The sequence below is a fragment of the Grampus griseus genome, assembly GCF_964374135.1.
Source record: "Grampus griseus genome assembly, chromosome: 1".
NCBI lineage: Eukaryota > Metazoa > Chordata > Mammalia > Artiodactyla > Delphinidae > Grampus > Grampus griseus.
In genome coordinates, this window is record NC_139017.1 from 159,056,212 (window position 1) to 159,081,333 (window position 25,122).

The 25,122-nt window shown below is 42.0% G+C and overlaps 1 protein-coding gene across 12 annotated transcripts in view; it reads left to right on the plus strand.

The window, feature by feature from the left end:
- Positions 1-23,919, plus strand: part of PUM1 (pumilio RNA binding family member 1) — a 127,763-nt gene extending 103,844 nt beyond the window's left edge. For 8 of the 12 annotated variants that reach the window (XM_082649907.1, XM_082649917.1, XM_082649914.1 and 5 more), the window contains 8 exons: positions 2,876-3,143; positions 4,486-4,615; positions 6,446-6,580; positions 10,456-10,593; positions 12,842-12,967; positions 14,158-14,279; positions 18,799-18,991; positions 22,084-23,919. In XM_082649907.1, the coding sequence (XP_082506033.1) occupies positions 2,876-3,143; positions 4,486-4,615; positions 6,446-6,580; positions 10,456-10,593; positions 12,842-12,967; positions 14,158-14,279; positions 18,799-18,991; positions 22,084-22,215 (1,244 nt within the window). In that variant the 3' untranslated portion in view covers positions 22,216-23,919. The remainder of the gene's footprint in view (positions 1-2,875; positions 3,144-4,485; positions 4,616-6,445; positions 6,581-10,455; positions 10,594-12,841; positions 12,968-14,157; positions 14,280-18,798; positions 18,992-22,083) is intronic. The other 4 variants (XM_082649912.1, XM_082649918.1, XM_082649913.1 and 1 more) reach the window with 1 other exon arrangement.
- Positions 23,920-25,122: the final 1,203 nt, after the last annotated feature.

The window sequence follows — 25,122 nt, forward strand, 5'->3', positions numbered from 1 at the left end:
AATCACTAGGAGGCTTAAAGAGCCTACGTGAAATGTTCCTTTAAAAATGAGGTTAAAATTCAAACACTTTCAGGGGCCATCTCCAGGGGATAGTAATTTGGGTATTAGCACATGTAGGTGTGTAAACTGTAGTGAACTGGAAAACACCTTTCTGCATATTCCCCATATAAAGGAGCTGCAGTCCACAAATAATGATGATCTACTATTTGCCAGGTACCTTTTGAAAAACAACCAGAAAACCACATTTTTAAGCAAAAATTTACTTTAACCGTTGGTTTAATGTTTAAAGAAAATTATTTGGCCTGAGCAAAATACTCCTGTTGACTGCTAGTTTGCCATTTATGATATAGTACCTGGAGAAATTCATTTTCTTTTTCAGATTTGTATACTTCCTTTCTCAATAATAAAAGCTGTGTGTGTATATGTGTGTCTGTGTATCCTGTCTGGCATCCAAAGACACCAAAGCCAAAAATCAAAACTTCAGGGCAGGTGTATAAATCTACCCAGTAGTCACTCCAGCCATTTATGTTATGGATTAGTCAGTATGCTTTTGGCCCCAGTAACAGAAAATCCATCGAATAGTGGCTTAAACAATAAGTTCATTTGTTGGCTCGTATAACTGGCAGTTTAGGGGTACGGCAGTGCTCAGGGTTGGTTCCTGTCATTCAGCCTTGTCATCAGGGACCTGGCCACCTTCCATGTTTATTTTTTTTAAGTGAAAGAGAGTTTATTTACAGAGATACACATTCCATGGCAGAATGCTGTTGTCTCCTACCTTGCATGTTAATTTGGATGTTTGTCAGGCCTTTTAAGAGTTTGGTTGTTTCTCTGTTGATATGTTACTTTTCCCTAAGTACCTTTGTTAGTGACCAGGTTCTTAACCTTTTAAATTGTTTTCAAAACGTTGTGTGTTCATGCTGTTCCTTCTTCTTAACCACACTCTCCCAGTACCTGCTGACTTACCTGATTACCACCTCTTTGCCTGTTTGTCCCCTGTCTCAAGCCAGGGTAGAAAGAATTGTTTTTGAAATGGAATAAAGAGCAGCCATATGGCTACTATTCTCTTTTCTTGTAAACCTCCTCTCTCCTTTCCTTAAAGAAATGTTTTCCTTTGGGTTAAGAAATATTATGGAATTTTGACAAGAAAAACAATGTCCTTTAGAACAGGGTTGGCAGCCTGTTAGGAACTGGGCTGCACAGCAGGAGGTGAGTGGCGGGCAAAGCGAGTGAAGCTGCATCTGCCGCTCCACATCCCTCCCCGTCACTTGCATTACCGCCTGAACCATCCTGCCCCACCCCCCACCCCCCGCCGCCCCGTCCATGGAAAAATTGTCTTCCACGAAACCTGTCCCTGGTGCCAAAAAGGTTGGGGACCGCTGCTTTAGAACAAGAAAATTATATAACTGAGTCTGAAAATGAGTCTCGTGTAGTTGTAAGGGCAGTGACAGATTCTGGCCATGATAATTTTGGGTTTTGTATCTTTGGACAAGCATTTCACCTCTTTGGGCCTTAATTTTCTGTTACATAAATGGGAATTAAAAACTCCCTTTCCATAATGCCAGTGAGAATTTGATAGAAAGTGGATATGAAATACTTCTAGCATAGAACCTGGCATAGGACAAATGCTCAGCAAGTAGCTTTTATTTTTATTTATCTATTTAAACAAAATTTAATGTTGAGCCATTTCCTTTTGGTTCCACTGTTTTCATTGAGACCCAGACCTTTGAAACTGGGCCCTGGAATTCTGTGGAGAAATCCAAGCTGAGTATCTTTTTGTAGCTACCATTAAACTCCAGACCAGACATTCACTAAAGCTCTGTAGAAGTTAACAGGCAGTTCATGTTGGGTGACTTTTCTCATGGCTCCTGAATTGTTATTTACCTACGCTCTTCGTGGTTTAACTGGTATTTCTTATCTACTTTGCAAAGTAGGAATGGGGGAAAAAACAGAAAAAGGGCTTCACATCCTTTTTATAGTACAATCTAAAGTTTAAAAAGAAACCCTCTGTTGTAAAAAAAATATATTGAAAATATATACTCATAATTTTTTAATTCTGTTTTATCTTTTGATAGGCATTTCAGTCTTATCTCTGTTTTATGTGTCTCGGATTCACAATGATTATTCCCTTGTCAGCAGTCAAAACGGCAATATCGGTAGCCTGAAAGTTGTTGCTACTGCAGTCACTTCAGGCTCTGTTCCAGTAGAAGGAGTTAGATGCTGTCCATTCCTGGTGAAGAACTGGAAAACCTTCCATTTCAAAGCACACGTCCTTTTTTTCTATCCCTTATGTCTAATCCTTGGCCTTGGTTGCCTTAGTGATTTTCAGACTTCTATTTAGTGGCAAAACCATGCCTTCAAAGCTTTTTTGGGAGGTCCACTATATAAAACAGACTAATCTGGGTACCCTAAAAAAAAACAACAGATTTTTTTTTTTTTAAGGGAGGGTTTCAGATGGGAGTGGGGATTATCCACTGATGGCAGGACTCTCCACAGAGGTCAGAGTGGAAAACCACTGAAGTTTCTGTGCATTTTGTCTTTTCTGATCCTGGTGTTCAGGTGCTGGTTCACACAGCAGGACCTTTCCTCATTTTATTTACTAAGGGCTATACTAACCATTGCTCCATTATTGCTAGCGGTCTCCTATCAATGGTTAACAGCATTCCCCTCTCAATTTTTGTGCAAAAGTTTTCTTCCAGCTTGGTGAGTTTGTCTTATGAAAGTCGTGGCACTAATAGAATTGAATCTTAACACGAAAGCAGCAGAATTGAAAAGAAATCAGAGGTGATGCAGGATTTCATTTATAGGATGCTTTTTCCTCTCTTGAATAAAGTTCGTTAAGAATGAGTCTTGAGTTCTCCTGTTCTGTAACCAACAGGAGGACTCACAAATGGCAGTGGAAGATACATCTCTGCTGCTCCAGGCGCTGAAGCCAAGTACCGCAGCGCGAGCAGTGCCTCCAGCCTCTTCAGCCCCAGCAGCACCCTTTTTTCCTCTTCCCGTTTGCGATATGGAATGTCTGATGTCATGCCCTCTGGCAGGAGCAGGCTTTTGGAAGATTTTCGAAATAACCGGTATCCCAATTTACAACTGCGGGAGATTGCTGGGCATATAATGGAGTTTTCCCAAGACCAGCATGGGTCCAGGTGAGGACTTGGCTTTGCCACTTAAGGTAACTGAACTCTTAATGCCTTAAATTCCATGCTTCAGATAAGGTATACATTAAGTAAATTGCCATATAATAATTGAAACAAAGTTTGCTTTTTAGTACGCTTCCTGTTACTTATTTCAGAGGGATGTGGCTATGAGAGTCAGCAGATATACAAGTGATGGAGAGTAGCCATTTAGTAATCTGGATCACATGCTGAAACAAACCTTTTTACCTTTCTGAAAGATTAGTCTGGTGTTCCTTTGTTCATGAGAACCTCCCAGAATGTCTGCAGTTTAAGAAATACAGAAACACTAACACAAAGACATGTGTACACTTTTGCTACTTGAATCGCTATTAAGAATCTTGCTCTCAAAGAGACACTATTCAAATGCAAATTTGGATCTCGGCTCAGGAGTAAGATGGTGCCACCACTTTTCTTTGTTGTTCCATATTCTGTAGAAGTGAGAGTCTGCACAGAGGTTAGAAGATGCTATTATAAAACACAGAATTTAGCTTTGGTTACCACTCCCTGTTCCAATGGACTTCACAGAAAGGGACCCTGGTCCTCAGAAAAAAGCAGATTTATGGTGACATCATCCATCCTTCTCTCTCCCTTTCTCTTTCTTTCTCTCTGACAGTTCCACCAAAACAGCTCCCAAAGAACCTACCTCCTCTTTAAGTTCTGCCAGCTTGCTACTACTGGGCAAGGATTTCTCATATTTAGATCCTAAAGGCCAGGTTGGGAGAAGAACATGGTTTTTCTGATATAGTCACCTGAGCTCAAAAAGGCAAACTGAATAGCTGCTACTTTAGAAAGAGACTGCACATAGATGACAGCTGTTCCACATCACTAATAAATATGTACTGCTTCATACGAATGTGAGTTAAAGACTATAATAAGGACCATAGGCTTTGAGTTTATTGATGTTGGACTGGTTCCTAAAAGAAAAAGTCCGGTAGAGTTCTCCCTGTGTTGTGCCTGTTTTTACCCTCTTCTCTCTTTTCCTGCGCCCCCTTTTCAGCTCCCTCTCAGTCCCACACATAAATACATGTCCTGTTGTAATGAAGTATACTAAAATTTAAATATACTTCTAAAAGCTCAGTTAAATTAGGGGATACTTCACAATATAACTTTTTTTTCCTTTTCAGTAATTCTTCAATTTGAAGCGAGCTCAAGTGATTTATTTAAATAACACTGTTGTGCCTCTGTGTATATGCACATGCACACACATACATTTAGTTTCAGAACTGACACATTATATAAAGTGAGCTAATCTTTATATACTTTCCAAGTCTTCCTAAAATGCTGTGATTGCCCTTTTTACTATGTACTTCAGATTCATTCAGCTGAAACTTGAGCGTGCCACACCAGCTGAGCGCCAGCTTGTCTTCAATGAAATCCTTCAGGCCGCTTACCAGCTTATGGTGGATGTATTTGGAAATTACGTCATTCAGAAGTTCTTTGAAGTAAGCCTTTGTTCTTTCTGTCCTTTGACTTTAGACAATCTCCATAGCATTTTGATTTTCATTAGCTGTTTTTAGAATTGCAATTTCATTCCAGTCCTCAAAATGAAGCGTGAGTGGTCTTTTTGAGGCACATTTAAATGTTTCTCCAATTCATTAGCAGTAGTGCATCATTTAAATACCCAAGCAGATGATGCTAGTGTATTTTAGAAATGTGTTTGTAGGACCATTCTCCCCATTTAGGATCCCGCACAATATTTCTGATTGCTAAAATAGTTTCACTAAAAGTGTCATTTTTGGAGGAAAAATCCTTGTAAGATAATTTTAGCAGGACCACAGTAAAGTTCTGAAAATGAATTTTTAAAAATGGATTCCTAGAGAATTATCTTTGAACACCAACTCTGGTGTTTTTCATCATAAACCACAGTCATGAGGATTGTTAAATGCTGCTTCTTGGGTGATCCTTCAGCCTTGGTTCCTTATTGTTCCTTCATTAATGTGGACAATGTCCACTCTTGTTATCATTTTCCTTGGAAAGGATTAACGAGATGGTTGGATTAATGTCTATTTCCTCTTCTAAACTAAAATGTCAGAAACGCAGGGATTTTTTGCTAATCATTGTAGCTGTGGTGTACTGGTATCAACAACCCCATTATAAATCCAGAAAGGAGTGAAGCATTGAGATGAAACATCTGGTACAGGGGGAAAATGCTGCAACTCTGCACATTACCTGCCCCCCAACAAAAGAAATTTGTAAACTTCTTACATCTTACTTTGTTTGGTTTGTGTGAAGATTAAAAAAATGGCTCACTCACAGCCTCTGTCTTCCCAGCTTTTCTCATTAAGACCTAAGTTCTTTGACTCTGAATTCTCCAGCTACGGATTAAGATATCAGCCTAAACACGGCTCTTGTAATTTTGACTTTCGAATGCCGTTTTGTCACAGATATAAAAATAGAGAGATCTCCAGCTCCAGAGGTTAATGCAGCTAGGGGTGGCTGAATGAACAGTGGGTTATAGCAGTATGATTTTGGGACAAGCTAGAGAACTTCTCTGACTTAGAGAATGTCCCTGGACTTCAGTTCTCTTGTATGGGAAATGAGTGGGTTGGGCAGCCTTATTCATAAAGTCTCTTCCAGTCTCACATGCTATTCAAATGAAAATAAAAAGCCAGGGATGGAGAAACATTCTAGGAAGAGTTTTAACATTGTGCTGTCATACCCCTTGATTTTACTAACTTTCCCCCTATTCTGTTGACTTGTATAAATAGACATTATCAATTCTTATAGTAATATAGAACAGTATATTCAGAGCAGTGTGCATGTGTGCTTTGGCTTAAACTTCATAGAGATGAAAGAAGAACTTGTTTTCAGCTTATAAGGCTCAGACAACTGAAGTGATGTAGATTTGTTGCAAGAAGTTCTTGAATCTTCCCCAGACATTGTCTAAAGCCGTAATAAACAATGTCTTCCACATGTACTATTGTTTTAAGAATAAATGTAAATGCTCTTGGACATGTAGGTATATTTAATAGTATTGATGAGTTAAGGACAGCTTTGAGGAATTGCCTATTTGTTTAGCAGATACTAGTAGTGAAACCACTCCAGTTGGATATCTGAGAAGTTTTTTAACATTAAAGAGTTCCTCATAATCAGAGGCTGATAACCACTGGTTTGAAGAAACAAAGGCTTTTTAAATAAAAGGTTTAGTTTATCATAGAATACAGGGCTAAAAGAGGTATGCCAATGGTTGATACAGAATAATGAATGCTTTGCTTTCTCTGGTTTCTTTCTTTCTACCTAAGTAATGGTGTTCACCCACACATTATGTCTAGTTTGGCAGCCTTGAACAGAAGCTGGCTTTGGCTGAACGGATTCGAGGCCATGTCCTGTCACTGGCACTACAGATGTATGGCTGCCGTGTTATCCAGAAAGCTCTTGAGTTTATTCCCTCAGACCAGCAGGTAATTGTAAGTTTCCCCTTTAACTTTTCTCTTGGTGTTTGATGTTTCTTCATGGTACATGTAGTGAACCTCGTAAGTTTGTCAGTCTTTAGTTTTCTTTCACAGTTTTTCTTTGGTGCTTGTGGCTACCTTCTGTGCATGGCAGGCATGAACTGTGCAATTAATTTTGTAAGTTTATAGTGGATCAAGTGTCTTGTGTTAAAACCAGTGGTTTCAAACACTTTTCCCTTTGACCAGACCGTAGTCTTTAGTAGGTGTGATTTTAGAGGTGGGTTTTTTGTTTGGCAAGAGTTGAAGCAGGTAAGGTGGTCCTTTTCTTCTACCTGAACTGACCACCCAACAGACAAAATTTTTTCCAACCCACCTTCCAGTTTTCTTCACTTGCACCCTCTTATTCATTCATTCCACCACTGTTTACTGAATGAGCGCCTGCCCAGGGCAGCACCTGGCCTGGCGCGTTGACCTGGTGCCCACTGTGTGCCAGACATCAGCACAGAGATGGCCGAGACTGAGCCCTGCCCACGGAGCACGCGTGGGGAAGGGTGGCGGGAAGCAGCGGTGAGACGTGAGAGCACGTGCCCGAGGCTTTGAGGGGAGGCTTTGCAGGAGGAGAAGTCTGGGCTGCAGAGGAGTTAGGAAAAAAGGGACAGAAATCTGAACTGTTTGGGTGCTGTGAGTGGGAGCTGGCACAGAAAGCACGTGAAGAGGCCGATGGCCTCAGAGCAGGTCCAACGGGCCCCACACAGACCACGAGGCCCGGGAAGCCTGACCAGCCCACAGGCAGGTGTGCCGCGCTGTGTCTGCGCTAGGCAGTGCCGTGAGCCTTCAGGTGCTGCTGATCTGAACCCTCAGCCTTTGGGCTCCGAACTCACTCAGCCCTTCTCGATGGAGGGGATGGCCGCGGTCTGGCAATGATGAGCCACTTGCCCTCTCTGAGAACAAAGTTCAGTAATGAGAATCTTTGTTATGGACTCAAGTTCTGAGCCAGACGAGGCACCCACCACTTCCAGTTCAAAACAAAACACAACAGAACGCTGCGCTGGTGTCAGCAATGACAATTGAAGGCTGGGGAGTCCAAAGTCCTTAAGCCGTGAGACTCAGATAGGCATGTCGGGACGCTGGTGAAGGCAGAGGGAATGTTGGAGACACATGGCAGGTTGGGAGTTCATTCATTTTGTGCCAGTACTGGAGATACAGCAGTAATAGGGGTGCTGTGTGTGAGTAATTAGAAGCAGGGGTGAAGCTACTAGTTTGTTTTCTTTTAATGTTCAGATCATTGTCAGTTTTAATTTTCCCTGGGATGTTGAGGGATGAAAATTTGATGGCTGAATCTTTCCTCTTTAATTTTCTTGTTTGATTTGAACATGCAAATTTTTTTCCTCTTTTGACCATAATGCCCGCTTACTGAAAGCAAGCAGGAAATTACGGTTTCCCAGGTATTTTCCCCATCTTTGCCCTCTCCCAGGATTATGATAAATTGTTGATTTTTTCTCCAGATTTTCCTGTTTTTTTGTTTTTTGTTTTTCTGATCCAATGGCTACATTGTAGTAGTTTTTACCCCCCTTTCCTTTCCCCCTGGCAATTGTTCTTTCTACCTGCTATTCCTGCATATCTTTTCCTGGTCTGGTTTCTCTGTGATTCTTGTTCTGGGTCTAAACTACTGCTCCTGGTATGAATAATTTACTCTTTTCCAGATGTAAGTGTATTTTAGCTGAAATAAACTCATCTCCAGTGGAGTTTTTACCTCTTTGGGCTCAAGAAAATGTTCAGGGAAGCCCCCTCTCCTTCATTTTGATTATTAGAAGTGTCCCTTGTGTTTATCTTTATATAGGCGTCCTTCTCTATTTATCATTCCTATAATTATATTTCCGTAGTAAATTATTCTTTTCTGACATTTGATTAATTGCTTCAGGAAACTTTCCTGAGTCTCTTGTGTTTTGCTTGTTTAGTCCCTGGCGTTGTAGTCTTGAATTTCTTTAATTAGAAAATCGTTTAGTTGCTTTGACATGTTTAACATCTCAGGGATTTAAGACATTGCATTCACAAATATCACCATTATAAGCTGGCTTGTAGTCTTCTACCATAAATATGGAGTCAGCACAGTGGAACTAATATACAGAGGTTGTATGTAGCAAGGAAATTGGGCAGCAAGTACCAGGGCCCAGCCGTGGTACAGGTATTCAGCTTAAGTATGCCTGAGACCTGAGGCAGCAAGTTTGGGGATGGGGTCCAGTCAAAATCCCAACGCACCTACACACACACACGCGCGCGCGCACACACACACACACACACACACACACACACACACAGAGTCACTTACTCATTGTCTGGCCTTTTTTTAAAAAAAAAAATTATTTATTTTTGGCTGCATTGGGTATTCACTGCTGCACACGGGCTTTCTCTAATTGTGGCGAGCGGGGGCTACTCTTCTTTGCGGTGTGTGGGCTTCTCATTGCAGTGGCTTCTCGTTTCAGAGCACGGGCTTTAGGCGCATGGGCTTCGGTAGTTGTGGCTCGCGGGCTCTAGAGCTCAGGCTCAGTAGTTGTGGCGCACGGGATTATTTGCTCCACGGCATGTGGGATCTTCCCAGACCAGGGCTCAAACCCATGTCCTCTGCATTGGCAGGCGGATTCTTAACCACTGCACCACCAGGGAAGTCCCTGGCCTTCTGTATTTCCCTGAGTTTGGACACATTTCATGAACTGAGAGTATTGCTCCAGCTGACGTTGCAGTCAGTCTGGCCTGATGGGAAGATCATTTTGGAGCCACAGACTGGGCTAGAATTCTGATTCAGTCACTGTCTGTCGTTTTAATACATTGCTTAACCCCTCTCAGACTCAATATCTTCATATATTCACATATATGGGTGGAGGAAGGTGTGCAGGGTAATATTTGACAGGTGGTTTGCTGACATGGTCTGTTTTGCCACACACAGGAATCAGATTGCTTGGGTTTGAATAGGAGCAAGTCTAGGTCTGTGATTTTTAACAAGTCAGCTAATTTGTCTGTGCCTTGATTTCCTCCTCTGTAATAGTGTCTACTGCATAGGATTGTGAGGCAGATTGTGAGTCAAAGCATGTTAAGCATTTAGAGGTCTACTTAGCCTAGAGTAAGCTCTAGATTAACTACTCTCATTTTTAGTAATATGTACTTTACAGGGTTCTCATGGTGAAAACATGATGAATTGTATGTGAAATTCTCTAATACAGTGTAGTTGATTTGATATCGGCTCGTTTATAATTTGAAGATGACTGCACTTTTTTGGTAACTCCCAGACAGGTCTTTTGCAAGTTAGAGAACTTTCTTAAGACTGGTTATTATTGGGCTTCCCCAGTGGCACAGTGGTTAAGAATCCGCCTGCCAATGCAGGAGACACGGGTTCGAGCCCTGGTCTGGGAAGATCCCACATGCCGTGGAGCAACTAAGCCCACGCACCACAACTACTGAGCCTGAGCTTTAGAGCCCGCGAGCCACAACTACTGAAGCCCGTGCGCCTAGAACCTGTGCTCGCACCAAAAGAAGCCACTGCAATGAGAAGCCCACACACCGCAACGAAGAGTAGCCCCCTCTCTCTGCAACTAGAGAAAGCCCCCATGCAACAACAAAGACCCAGTGCAGCCAAAAATAAATCATTTTTTTTAAAAAAAGAAAAGAATCAAAAACAAAAAGACTGGTTATTATTATAGGAAGTTTGTTAACACGTGAAAAAACTCCAGTCTTCGTTTGTTACCAGGTTGTCAGAGTGCCACAGCTGAGTTGTCCCACTTTAATTGTCACAGATTCCCTGATCAGTGCTTTTGTGTTTGGTGAGGAGAACGTTGACCGTCCAGGTGTTTGCTCTCTGTGATTCTGGTGGTGCTTTCTTTCCTTGTCTCCAATAGAATGAGATGGTTCGGGAGCTAGATGGCCATGTCCTGAAGTGTGTGAAAGACCAGAATGGCAATCACGTGGTTCAGAAATGCATTGAATGTGTGCAACCCCAATCTTTGCAGTTTATCATCGATGCGTTTAAGGGACAGGTAAGTGCCTTAGGAAAGAAAGAAGGGAAGCAAGTTGATGGATGTTTCCATTGTGAACAGAGAACAGGATGGGGTTTGTGGAGTGTTCTAAAGAGCTTAGTGTACTTTAGACTGCAGTAAGTAGTAGTCCTATTCAGTGGGGTCAGGTACCTAGCTCTGTGCACCCAAGGTTCTTCCCTTAATTGTCCATGGGTGTTCTCTCCATCATTAATGCGGATATCCGCTCATGTCAGGATGAGGTACTGTCATCAGATACTTGAAGAATAAATTTTTTCCTTTGGTTAAGTACTATTTATCTTGATATTTAAAAGTTTTTATCATGTTTTAAAATTTAGGTCATTTACAGAACTAATCTTACAGGTTATGTGTCACTATGTCTTTAAAATAACAAGGTGCTTCTTAATTTGGGGGGGTTGGGTGGGGCAGTGATCAGGTTGGTTTGAACTCTGTTAAAGTGGCACACAACCAGAGATAGCTTCCAGTTTCTCCTATTTACTTATATATCGTAAGGACTAGTGTGCTTTTAGCGCTAGCTTCCAAGCAGAGTTGATATTTTGTCATACCCTAGTTTTTCCAGAATTGCCCCTCAATTGGCTGTTATCATTAATTTCTTTTGCCAAAAAACAACCTTCTCCCAGTCTCCTAAGCTAGGTGGGACAAGAGGGTAAAATACATCTTTTTGGGTGTGTGAAATTGTTTTTGTTTTTGAAAAGGGAAAAATTGGAAATACCAAATAGATTTTCAGGTGTAGTCATGGGTACTGCTAAAGCCTAGATCGAAATGGGATTTTAGAATTGTTTAGGTTTTGCTCACTTAAAACTACAGTGGTTAAGTAGATTACAGACACTAACTTGAGGGTTATTGGGATTTTCTGAGTTAATTAAGAAAAGAGTAGATCTGTTTATCTTTACATTTTTGTGTGTGTGTGAAATATACAAGAAAGTAAAAGGATTAAGCCACCGAATGGGAGATAATATTTTCAAGATGGAAAATGCCAACGAATTGATAACCAGAATATATAAAGAACTCCTGAAATCAAGGAGAACAATACAAATTAATGCAAAAATGGGCTTAAAGCCTGAATAGACAGAAGAAGTAATCAGGAAAATGCAAACTAAGACCACAGATAGTAGACCATTTTCTTTCTTTTCTCTCTCTCTCTTTCTTTTGGGCCGCACCACGCGGCTTGTGGGATCTCGGTTTCCCAACCAGGGATTGAAACCTGTGCCCCCCTGCAGTGGAAGTGTGGAGTGTTAACCATTGGACCCCCAGGGAAGTCCCGTAGACCATTTTCTACCATTGGTTACTATGTACTGGCAGGGATGTTAGATCTAGATACACTGCTGGTGGGAATAGACCCATTTTGGAAAATAATTTAGTATCTTTTAAAGTTCAACATTTATATTTCTTGTGATCTAGCACTCCTGGCCTAGGTATATACCTGATGAAATGTTTGGTCATGTATACCATGAGACGTATTTAGACATGTTTAAAGCAGCATTATTCTCCTAATAGGAAAAGACTAAATAAACCAGATGTCCATCAGGAGAGGATTGGACCCCCCCAAAAAAACAAACCACATATTTTCCCAACATTATACTATACAGATATAGAGAATAAACGATAGAAGCCCACAGTATTATAAGTAAATATTTGAAACATAATGTTGAGTGAAATAAGTCAAGTTGTTCCAGACTGTGAGTGTTTAGCGTTTTTATAAAGCTGAAATTCAGAACATTACAGTGTAGTTATGTGAAAGCATTCAGGCTTTGATCCCAGCCCTTCTTTTTTCTGTTTTTAAACCCATCCTTTGACACTGTGGACTCTTAACTAAGTGTGTTTTCTATGACCTTGACCAATTCTCTGTTCTTTTCTAAATAAGCTTTTTCTCAATAAAGTCCTTCTTAGCTCTGAATTTGTGTACATCTATGAATTCCTAGAATGGGTTTAAGAAATAAGTTTATCCTCACACATACATGCTCACCTTATTGTATGTAGAGAGAACTTAAATGCCATGCTTATAATTTGGGCTTTGGAGTCAGACTAGGAAATAAAATCCTGGCTCTGTCATTTACTACCTATATGACTGTAGGCACATTATGTAAACTTCTAGGAGCTTCAGTTTTAATCATGATTCTCTCTCAGGGTCATTGGGAAGATTAATGGGATAATGTATGTAAACAATACTGAAGCACTGAAAGTGGCAACTGTTATTTTTGGCTTTCTTGTTTGTGTTGGTCTGCCCTAGGTGTTTGCTTTGTCCACACATCCTTATGGCTGCCGAGTGATTCAGAGGATCCTGGAGCACTGTCTCCCTGACCAGACACTCCCTATTTTAGAGGAGCTTCACCAGCACACAGAGCAACTTGTACAGGTAGTGGAGTTGCCAGTAGAGTAACTGCAAACACCTGTGGGCTTTTGTGTTTTCTTAGCACAGGTATCTGTTCCAGAAGAGGTTAATGTGCTTAAAATGCCCATTGAAGCTCTGGGCAAGTTTTCGTTTGCACCAGCCTGGTTCGTGTTTTATGAATAGGGGTAATGAGTAGAACCCTGGCCTTGGAGTTGAGATCTGCCTCTGATTCATCAAGAGATCTGCCAAGAACTGTCGAAAGCCAGAACTCTTGTCATGGATTAAGCTAGCTGTGGCCACTTAGGCAGGCCATTTAGTCTATCAGTTTCATCTTTGCAAATGAACTAAGTGGATTAGTTGATTTTTTTCTTTCTAGTTTTGGTACTTCGTCTTGCTTCTACTAAAATAGTCTCCCATATCATACTGTTTGAACAATTTCTACATAGAGTATGTTGTCCTGAAGCAATTTTTGGGCAGTGTTTGTTGCTTGTTTTGGTGAGAGATGTGAGATTATAAGTGTATTAAATATTCATTGTAGAAAAGCTTGAAAGTACAGAAAGTAGCAGCAGAACAGAAGAAACCACCCATAACCCTGCTGTCCAGAAGCAGGCACATTTGGCATAGGCGCTCTTAAAAAGCATTATATGTGCACTTTTAATTTTTTACATCTTACAAATAAATGTTTCTGCCTTTGGAATTCCTTGCTCACACACACTTATTCTTTCAAAGCATCTTTCACTTTAGATGAGTATCTCCATTGTGTGCTTGTAATGTAATTTAATTAGGTGTTGTGAGTATTTCCAGTTTTTCTTTGTTAAAGACAGGCGCACAGACCCATTTGTATATTTCTGTTAGAGAGAAAAATAGCTCTTTATTCCCACCTACTTTCTCTTCTTTTTTATTTTTTTTTTTAAATGAGAAGAGGCCTACATTTTTGTGTATAGTACTTTATGAAGACCCTGACTAGGACCTTTGGGCATAAATATATATATATATAGAAACTATTGTCTAGTAATAATGTGTTCCTGTTTTGTAATGACAGGGAAAAATTGTCACTACCTATCCATTTAAAAAATTCTTATGTGTTCATTAGTGTTCAGGTAAGCCATCATGGTCTTACAGGAAGATGGGTGTTGATTAGATATAAGGATTTAAGTAACATAGAGCCTGTTTATATATAAATTTAAAAATTTCTCTTGTTGTTTCTCAAATAGGATCAATATGGAAATTATGTAATCCAGCATGTATTGGAGCATGGTCGTCCTGAGGATAAAAGTAAAATTGTAGCAGAAATTCGAGGGAATGTACTTGTATTGAGTCAGCACAAATTTGCAAGGTATGTGCTTTGAATTACTCAGACTATTTTCCAGAAGAGATGATTAAATAGTATTTCAGCTCTAGAGAAATTTTCATACTTTTTTTGTTTTAATGTTTATTTTCCTCAAAGTATACATAGCTAAAAAGTCAAAGAGTTCTGCTACAAAGTATGAAACATAAGACATCTCTTAGTGGGCTCCTCATTCCCCCAGAGTTCGCCACTTTGAAATTTGGGGAATATGTTTCTAAAGCATATACATTTTGTACTTTGGTAAACTGGGTATTTTAGTAACTTACTTGTTTGGAATTGTGAAATGTTCTTTACTCAATTTCCTTTTTGATACCTGAGTTAAGGGGCAGGTGACCATATCTATATATAGGCCTTAATATTTTTAAAAATCTCTTTTCAGTCTTCATATCATACCAGCCCAAGAATAAAATGTACTAGTTATTCCCAGGTTGTGAAAGATGTCTTAGGTAACTTATAAGTGGCAGAGGTTGGAGAAGAAATTGTTGCTTCCCTGGTGGTCCAGTGGCTAAGACTTTGCGCTCCCAATGCAGGGGGCCCGGGTTCAATCCCTGCTCAGGGAACTAGATCCCACATGCTGCAACTAAGAGTTCGCATGCCACAAGTAAAGATCCCGCATGCCGCAACTAAGACCAGGTGCAGCTGAATGAATGAATGAATGAATGGCCCTCCAGCGGCTTAGTGGTGTGATACTCTGAGTAGAGTCTGTATATCCTATCATACACATAACATAGTATTCTGTATTTTTGGAATATTTTTCTTCTCTAGTTTTTAAAATAAATTGCAAGGCAGGTGTGACTCATACAACCTTGATGTTTTTAAATTGTTCACTTTTAATTTGTGAAATCTTATAACATTACAGCATGGAAAATAGAGAAAAGAAATAAAAGCACCCACAGAGCCAGTGTCTCAACAGCCTAAGCACATCAGGGTCATCTCTTAGACCTTGTATTGCTATTTTTGGACATTTGTCGGGATCAGGGAAATAGGGGACAGAATCTCTTAGTTCTTTTTTGGGGGTCGCTGTCCTATTTACTTTCTTGTTCAGTGTATTTAATATCTCACTCTTGGATATAGTGTTAAGTATTAATATTATAATAGAGTTGTGGTCTGATAATGACCTAGTAGCTACTTTGGGCCCAGTCCTCTCACAGATAACAACTAATAAATTGTTGACAAAGTGCCCAAAACTACCTGAAGACATTAGAGAGCAGGGAGATAACCAGAGAGGAGTAGGGGAGGTTGTTGATATTGGAAGAAGGTTAATTGCACTGGGAAAATGTCCCCGTCCTCCTCCCCCTCCTTTTTTTGGGGAGGGGGAGATATATAATTGACATGTAACATCCTGCAAGTTCAAGGTGTACAACGTGTTGGTTTGATACATTTATATGTTGTAATATGATTCCTACAGTAGCATTAGCTGTTATGTTACATAATTATCATTTTTATGTTGAGAACCATTAAGGATCTAGCCTGTTAGCAACTTTGAAATTTATAATACGGTATTGACTATAATTAGGAAAGTTACAAAATGATGACCATGGGAGTGACAAAATGACGGGAGAAATCCTGGAAAGGAAGAGAACCAGGGAGGAGGAGGAAGCCTAAATTTAAACTTTCTAAATATCTGGTTGACTCCTGAACCTCATTTGTATAGGACAAACTCAAGGCAACCCAACTAAGGCTAAAAGAATTGAACTGAGGTTTCATCTGCTGCCTACTGCATGGGAGAATTTTGCAGTTTTTGTTCAGCCAAGTTAACTGCGTACCAAAAAGGGGGGGAGGTGAAGGAGTAACACTCGTAAGAGGAATATGACAGAGCATCATTTGCCATGTCTAGATAACAGGAATATGTGGCCTATACTCAAGAAAAAAGAAAAAAATAGAAAAAACCCTATGAATAGTTTTATACCACCCAGATGTTGGAGTTAGCAGAGCAGGATTATAAAGCATTTTATAAAGTTATTATATTTTGAAGTAATTAGTATTTAAAATACTATATTTTAAAGTATTATAAAGTATTTTAATTATACTCAAGGATGTAAAGGAAGATATGCTTGTAATGAAATGAAAAGATAAATGTTAGTAGAGAATTAGAAGCTTTATTATAGAAAGAATAACATGGAAATTATAGAGTAGAAAAATAATATAACATCTGAAATAAAATTCACTGTATGGCTTCAACAGTAAATTAGAGATAACAGAAGAAGGAGCCAGTAAATTTGAAAATCAAATAATAGAAACAAATCAATTAAACAGATTAGTGACCTTATGACATTTTGGATGTTAATACGGAATACAAAGTAAATATTTCATTGACTTTGAGTGCATAGGCATGTGCATGCACAGGTAACTGAAGATATATTGCTCATAATTAATTCTGACACTTACTATTCTGTTTCATTAAAAAAAAAAAAAACGAGTCTCAAATCACTAAGTTGATTTCCTCAGCCATAAATGGGTTGGGAACCACAGTTTCAGAAACGCTAGAATAGACTTTAAAGACTGGAACAATATGGATTGTGTGTTAAGGTGGAAGGAAGCCTTTGGCCAAGTGGGATCCTGATCAGTGATCCTACCAAGTGGTGGTAGCTGATCTACCTGCTTACTTTCTTGGAAGACAGGTCACTGCTGAGGATTCAGTCCTCCACCCAGAAGAATGTGTGTCCTGTCTGCAACCTAGATCAGTAGAAAATACTATTCTAATCCTGACCACTTTGTAGGGGAAGCAGTCCTCGGGTGGATGAAGGTACAACCCAGCCAGGCAGTTCTAAAAAGTGATGAGTTCTTTGCCTGAACATTTGGAGATCGTGACTGGCTTTGTGCTACTGAACCAGCTCAGTAATGTCTTAACTCCCTTTTCTGCTAAGGGAGAAGGCGGTGGCTATTAGGAGATTCACTTCCACATGCCACACCTTCAGCTTGTGCTAGAATTGCATAGTACTGTGGAAGGAAGGTGGGGGTAAAAGTTTTCCCATATTGCTCCTGTATCAGAAGGGAGAGGCTGTTGTCTTAATTAAACCTGATTGATTATCAGTTGATTTACTCTGTGTATCTTAAGAAGGAAGATCGAAAAAATATCTGGTAGGATGGTAGTCCTTGGACATTCAGCTTGAGAATTTTGTTTTCTAAATAAAAGCATGTGAATAATAAATACTCAGTACGCTAAACCAGGTAACATGGAGGGGGTCCTGTCAGAGCTCCATGGAAGCAACACCTTCTTATGGTTTAAAAACCTCTGGAATAGGGACTTGTTCTGGTGATGGTTATTTGTGATGACTGTTCAGTTATTGACGGGGCTGGCCTTTGAAAGAAGGAGTAAGACACTATCTCTGCTTTTTTGGTGCTTCTGGAGTGGGTATACACATCCTTTTTTCAGCCCTTGAAGGCAAAATTAAGACAAATGGGTGAAATTTCAGGGAAGCATATTTTATTTCAGTATGTAAAGAATGTTTAACAAAGCCGTTCACTCGTATGGTAGGATGCCCTAGAATCACTTCCACATCACTGGAAATTCCCAAGCAGAGGCTAAATGGCCGTCTTTCAGGATTGTCAGAAAAGAGCTTTCTGCATTAGCTAGGTTTGCAAGTTCCTTTTCTACCCGAGTGTCCTGTGACCCAGAGCAGCTCTTCTCCCAGTCACGAACTCTTTGCGAGGCCCACCTACCAAATGCTCTCTCTGCGAAGTATGGGCTCCAGTAATACAAATACAAAGAATAAGTATTGTTCTTGTTCTTTGACATCACACAAGTTCGTCATGCCCACAGAGCCACAGGTGCAGAGTAGTGCTGACTTAACAAAACCGAACATTCACGAGTAGTCAGTCACTCCTGGATGGTGAGCGCCCTTGAGCATGGCCGGGTGTAATTTCATCAGCTGCTGCAGCCCCTCTGGATTGGAGAAGAACTCTGATTTAATGTAACCACATTTCTTTTTTCCTTTCCCAAGATGATACAACTGTGAAGTGTTTAGAAATGCAGACATACCTGGGGGTTCTTCTTGTTCTTCAGAGGCAGCGTGAAGTAGTTGAATGAGGGCTGTGGTTCCTACTTGTATCTTCCTTCACCCAATAAGTCTGTAGACCAAGTCTGTAGTGCCAGGCTCTGTGCTTGGCACTAGAGATCTAGATGTAAGTGAGACTTGTTCCTGGCCTCGTTAAGCTCACAGAGGTGAGCAAAGAATTGGTAGATTCTGATACCTGTTGAAATTATGCTCATTAACCAATTCAGCTGTTAACGAGTCTTGTGAACCTTCACTTACCTGGGCTTGTTACCCTCACCTGTTAGAGGGTTGGGTTCTGGTATCCTCCAAGACCTGGTCTCGGCCACGGTTCACATTGGAAGTCACAGATGGCAAAGGTGGAGTCTCATAGAGCCAAACAGAAGAGGAATTAATCTGCCAAAAATATTAAGAGCTCTTTTGCTGCTGATCCTGAGGTCAGGGCAGAGGCCAGACAAGCACAGCCTAACAGGGTCCCTCTAAGAGTTGTCCCTGGATTTATCTCATTACAGCAATGTTGTGGAGAAGTGTGTCACTCATGCCTCCCGTACGGAGCGCGCTGTGCTCATCGACGAGGTGTGCACCATGAACGATGGTCCCCACAGTGCCTTATACACCATGATGAAGGACCAGTACGCCAACTATGTGGTCCAGAAGATGATTGATGTGGCAGAGCCAGCCCAGAGGAAGATCGTCATGCATAAGGTAGGCCAGTTTGTGCAGATCTCAACCAGAGAGAAAGTGCAGGGCCCTTGGTTCTTCTCATTTCTGACATGTAAAGGAGGGTGGGCATCTTGCTTCTTTCTGCAGTTTGTCACTGGATTGTGTCTCATGCTGTGCTTCTTTTTCCTTTTATCTGGAATGGCCATTATCCCTGTGTTTGCTGGCCCTCTGTCAGTAACTCACTGGTGTGAGTGTTAAACTCAGTCTTTGTGAGGGAGTCCCCTCCCCGATCTTAAGCCCATGTTTCTACCCCTTGGCTCCTAGGAGACCAGCTTCTCAGTTCAGCAAATCAACCTGCTTGCCTTATTTCCTTTCCTCCCTCTTCCCTTTCATCATTCATTCCACCACTATTTACTGAATGAGCGCCTGCCCAGGGCAGCACCTGGCCTGGCGCGTTGACCTGGTGCCCACTGTGTGCCAGACATCAGCACAGAGATGGCCGAGACTGAGCCCTGCCCACGGAGCACGCGTGGGGAAGGGTGGCGGGAAGCAGCGGTGAGACGTGAGAGCACGTGCCCGAGGTTTTGAGGGGAGGCTTTGCAGGAGGAGAAGTCTGGGCTGCAGAGGAGTTAGGAAAAAAGGGACAGAAATCTGAACTGTTTGGGTGCTGTGAGTGGGAGCTGGCACAGAAAGCACGTGAAGAGGCCGATGGCCTCAGAGCAGGTCCAACGGGCCCCACATAGACCACGAGGCCCGGGAAGCCTGACCAGCCCACAGGCAGGTGTGCCGCGCTGTGTCTGCGCTAGGCAGTGCCGTGAGCCTTCAGGTGCTGCTGATCTGAACCCTCAGCCTTTGGGCTCCGAACTCACTCAGCCCTTCTCGATGGAGGGGATGGCCGCGGTCTGGCAATGATGAGCCACTTGCCCTCTCTGAGAACAAAGTTCAGTAATGAGAATCTTTGTTATGGACTCAAGTTCTGAGCCAGACGAGGCACCCACCACTTCCAGTTCAAAACAAAACACAACAGAACACTGCGCTGGTGTCAGCAATGGCAATTGAAGGCTGGGGAGTCCAAAGTCCTTAAGCCGTGAGACTCAGATAGGCATGTCGGGACGCTGGTGAAGGCAGAGGGAATGTTGGAGACACATGGCAGGTTGGGAGTTCATTCATTCATTCATTCAACAAATAGTTAACAAGCACATATGCTCTACAGCAAGCGCTCCTTTATCAGGGCACCGTGTTGGTAGACACAGCAGTGTCATAGATGGTTACACTGATGCTGGGGAGAGCTGTGGGAGAATATGGAGGGTGCCTCTTCTATTGTGGGGTGCAGAGAAGGCTCCCCAAGAGAGTGACATTGGAATAAAGCCCTGAACCTTTTCCAGGCAGAGGGAACCTAGAGCTTGAAGGTTTGGAAGCAGGAGACAAGACGGTGTATTTGAAGAAGTACAGCAAGTCCAGTGGGACAGGGCTGTGGTGCCAGAATCACATTTACGTTTCCAATAATGGTCCTGGCTGATGAGTAACTTGGAGGAGGGGAGGCAGCGGGAGATGAGCAGTGAGGACTTGGACGGGGGACTGTTAGAATAGTTCAGCATTTCCTTTAAATCAAGTGAAAAATGGAGTTCAGCAATGTCGTACACGCACATGGGTTGTTAGTTTTTTGACTGGAAGAGGACAGGTGTAAAGGTTAAGTGGTCTTACCAGTGAGCCATTCCTGGGGAGAGACAGGTGAATGAATTGAATTTCACTTAGTTTCTAAAAGAAGAGCTACCAAAAGCAAGGGGGGGTTGGAGCCTCCAGTTCTAGTGACCAAAACATCAGTTGTGTATAGAGTCCAGACTGCAACCCAAATGAAAGTGTGGCATCCTTTCTATAGATGCGTTTAGGAAGGTTAGGCAAATGGTCTGGGTCACACAGCTCAGAATTTGAGCCAAGAACTGAATAGTTTTCCAGACAGGCTCCTAGGTGAGAATATAATAGCTGATACAGGTCTGTGTCCTGTGAGGGGTACAGAAATGGTTTCTAGCGCCACTTGATCCTTCTTTGCTTTGAGGGCACAACGAAACAGACAAAATAGTCTGCCTAGAGCGCTCAGGCTTGAGAGCATCCATCTTCCCTGGTACACTGTCCTGTGTTTCGAGTATAAGCGCGAGCTGCGATGGGGAAGCAGGTTAACGTTGTGGGTCTTCACCGTCTGTGTGGACGGTTGGTGGTTATGCAAATGATTGTGAACACAGTGTGCTACGTGCTGTAGCTGAGGTATGTAGAAGGCTCCATGAACTCACAGAAGAGGAAAGGGGGTTCCAGAGAGGAAGCGCCTCCCAAGTTGTCTGGGATGCACAGGACTTGCGGACGTGGGTCTGCCCAGAGAACAGAAGAGATGCTCGTAGGGCTGATCTCAGCGTGCTTGGAGAGGGTGAAGGGTGAGACTGGAGCAGAGCCACGAGAGACAGTGGGGAGAAGAATAATTTCTGGAGGAAAAAAAAATTTCTGGTGTAGCTAGACAGTGGGGTTCCCAATACCTCTGCTGTCCCTTATTAGCCATTTGACTTTAGATGAGTGACTTACCCACTGTGCCTCCATTTTTTCGTCAGTGAAATGGGGATAATCACACCTCTCTTAGGAAGCTTCAGAATGAACTGTGCTTGGCTTATGTTAGTCATTTTTATTATCATCATTAGTAGCTTTTTGTGATTCTCTATGGACTGGAGAGCACAGGATTCATGGTGCCCAGAAAGAAACCCCCGCTGCTCAGGAGAGCTGAGGTGCCTTGCGAGGGACCAGAGGGGCCAAAAGCCTCCTTGAGGGCGATGCAGTGCAGGCGGTGGTGGACAGTGTGATTGTCAGTCTTGGGATGCACTTTCTCCACATACTGTTCCGGAAGTGGTCTGTGGCCATCTGACCTCCAGAGCTCTCAGGTCCTGCCTCAGCGCTTAGGCTAGGAGCTGCTCCCCTCGTCTGTTCGGTCAGTGCAGCCTGAGAATTCAGGGGCTCGGGTTGAGCCAGTGAAAGGTGTTGCTTGTGAGGCGTGCGTGCTGGCGGGCGCCCTGTGGTGCCTGGGAGCAGGTTACCCAGGAGCCTGCCTGAACCTGCCTCAGGCCAGAGTGACACGGACTCTGCTTTCTCCCCAGATCCGGCCTCACATCGCGACTCTTCGCAAGTACACTTACGGCAAGCACATTCTGGCCAAGCTGGAGAAATACTACATGAAGAATGGCGTTGACTTAGGGCCCATCTGTGGCCCCCCTAATGGTATTATCTGAGGCAGTGTCTCCCCCGTCCCCTTGTTCCCACTGACCTCACTGGCCCACTGGTGAATCCAACCAGCAACCAGAAATATTCTAGTGCAGAATCTGAAATGGGTAAATGGTTGCTCCAGGATTACCCTCTCCTCCCAAAAAAGGAATCAAATCCACAAGTGGAAAAGCCTTTGTAAATTTGTTTAATTTTATTATGCATAACATGTACTAATTATTTTTTTTAATTGACTAATTGCCCTGTTGTTTTACTGGTGTATAGGATACTTGTACATAGGTAACCAATGTACATGGGAGGCCACATATTTTGTTCAACGTTGTATCTATATTCCACATGTGGAAACTTTCAGGGTGGTTGGTTTAACAAAAAAGTTTAAAAAAAAAAAAAAAGGTTTTTAACTCATTTGCCTCGCTGGCAAGTTTTGCAAATAGCTCTTCCCCAACTCCTCATTTTAGTAAAAAAGAAAAACAAACAAAAAAACCTGAGAAGTTTGAATTTTAGTTAAATGACCCCAAACTGGCATTTAACAATGTTTATAAAAAATATATATATATAAATATATATATATAAAATGAAAATCATTTTCAGAGTTGCTAAAGCTTCAGTTTATGACATTAAGTTTATGGAACTTCTAAAAATTGCCTTTTTTGGAGACTACTATGCTGAAGAAAATAGTGTAGTCTGTTTTGTGAGGAGGAGATGTGAGCACCCAGAATGTCTTTCAAGGCCAGGCGGGTATAATTGTTTACTGCCTACTGGATTTTTTTCTGTTAACATTGAAAGGCAAAATCTGATTACTTAGCATGAGAAAAAAGAAAATCCAACTCTGCTTTTGGTCTTGCTTCTATAAATATATAGTGTATACTTGGTGTAGACTTTGCATATATACAAATTTGTAGTATTTTCTTGTTTTGATGTCTAATCTGTATCTATAATGTACCCTAGTAGTCGAACATACTTTTGATTGTACACTTGTACATTTGTATACCTGTAATGTAAATGTGGAGAAGTTTGAATCAACATAAACACGTTTTTTGGTAAGAAAAGAAAATTAGCCAGCCCTGTGCATTCAGTGTATATTCACACCTTTTATGGTCGTAGCATATAGTGTTGTATATTGTAAATTGTAATTTCAACCAGAAGTAAATTTTTTTTTCTTTTGAAGGAATAAATGTTCTTTATACAGCCTAGTTAACTTTTAAAAAGAAAAAAATAGCTTGGTTTTATTTGTCACCTAGTCAGATAGTAGCAAGATCCTTTCTAAATGTTATTCAAGATGATTCAGTTCATACTAGTGGTTTTGGGTTTTTTTTAATCCTAAAAAAGTAATGTTTTGCTTATTTTGTGACAGTCCAAAGGACGTGCAAAGTTCAGCCCCGCCCTAACTTTCCTTACAATCAGAGCCCCTCTCACCTTGTAAAGTGTGAATTGCCCTTCCTTTTTGTACAGAAGATGAACTGTATTTTGCATTTTGTCTACTTGTAAGTGAATGTAACATACTGTCAATTTTCCTTGTTTGAATATAGAATTGTAACACTACACGGTGTACATTTCCAGAGCCTTGTGTATATTTCCAATGAACTTTTTGCAAGCACACTTGTAACCATATGTGTATAATTAACAAACCTGTGTATGCTTATGCCTGGGCAACTATTTTTTGTAACTCTTGTGTAGATTGTCTCTAAACAATGTGTGATCTTTATTTTGAAAAATACAGAACTTTGGAATCTGAGTTTGTGCTTTATTATTATTTTTTTCCAATATAGTGCCCCAGGACAGACAGCCCTTTCCTTGTTTGTCCCTTTTTGTTTCTGCTTGTTTTGTTTCAAAATCAAAGACATAGGGCTTCCCTGGTGGCGCAGTAGTTGAGAGTCCGCCTGCCGATGCAGGGGACACGGGTTCGTGCCCCGGTCCGGGAGGATCCCACATGCCGTGGAGCGGCTGGGGCCGTGGGCCGTGGCCGCTGGGCCTGCGCGTCTGGAGCCTGTGCTCCACAATGGGAGAGGCCATGGCAGTGAGAGGCCCGCGTACCGAAAAAAAAAAAAAAAAAGACATAACCACATTAATCAGGATGTCCAACTGCTATTGAAAAATCAGAATATTCGCCTTCCTGGGCCCAGAGTCTGTACACACATCATGGGGCGCATTCTCAAAAAGCTTGAGCCCCACGATCTGCCTGGTTTTCTGCGGTGCTCTTCATTCACTCCCTCTGGCCTCTGCACCATTTGTGCAGACCCTGCCCAGGGTCTAGATTAGAATTCAACAGATTACAAATGTCTCCTGGCCAAGTGTTGGCTCCTAATTTTCTGAGGCAGGGCAGTAGGTAAGGCATCTGTCGAGGCCTCCCTGCCCTGAGGTCCCCTTTCCTCTCCTCTGTCTAGGCTGCTTTTCTCCACACCCTGCCCTTCCGGGCCCACACACCAGGGCCGGCCCAGCCTGGCCCATTATCCTAGGTTGCTCATCTTAGCCTCACGTAAGGGACCTCTTCCAGCTTTGAGTTCAGGAGGCTCTAGCTCACTGAGGTACCTGTCACCTGTGCCTTAAGATGCCCACCTTCCCTTCTTTACCACCTTTGCTTCAGAAGCAGCTTTGGCAAAAAGCCACCACTGAAACTTAGACCAATGTTGGTGCTGAAAGTGGAGCTTGCAGAAGGGACTTTGCATGGTACCCTCCTAAGGGTGAGGGACGGTCACTAGCAGGTCCCGTGGGTCCTGGGAAGAAAGGGACAGAAAGGTAGCTGAGCTAATGGAGGTTTCCAGTCCAGGACCTGATTTTGCCTTAGTGACTGTAATCGGGTCATTCCCCAACCTTCCCAGGCCGTAGTTGGTGGGCCTGCCAGAGACAGCGTGCTGGATGGAGGTGGCTCTGGAATCAGACCAGGGTTCACATACGGCTCCCACTACTCATTGTGT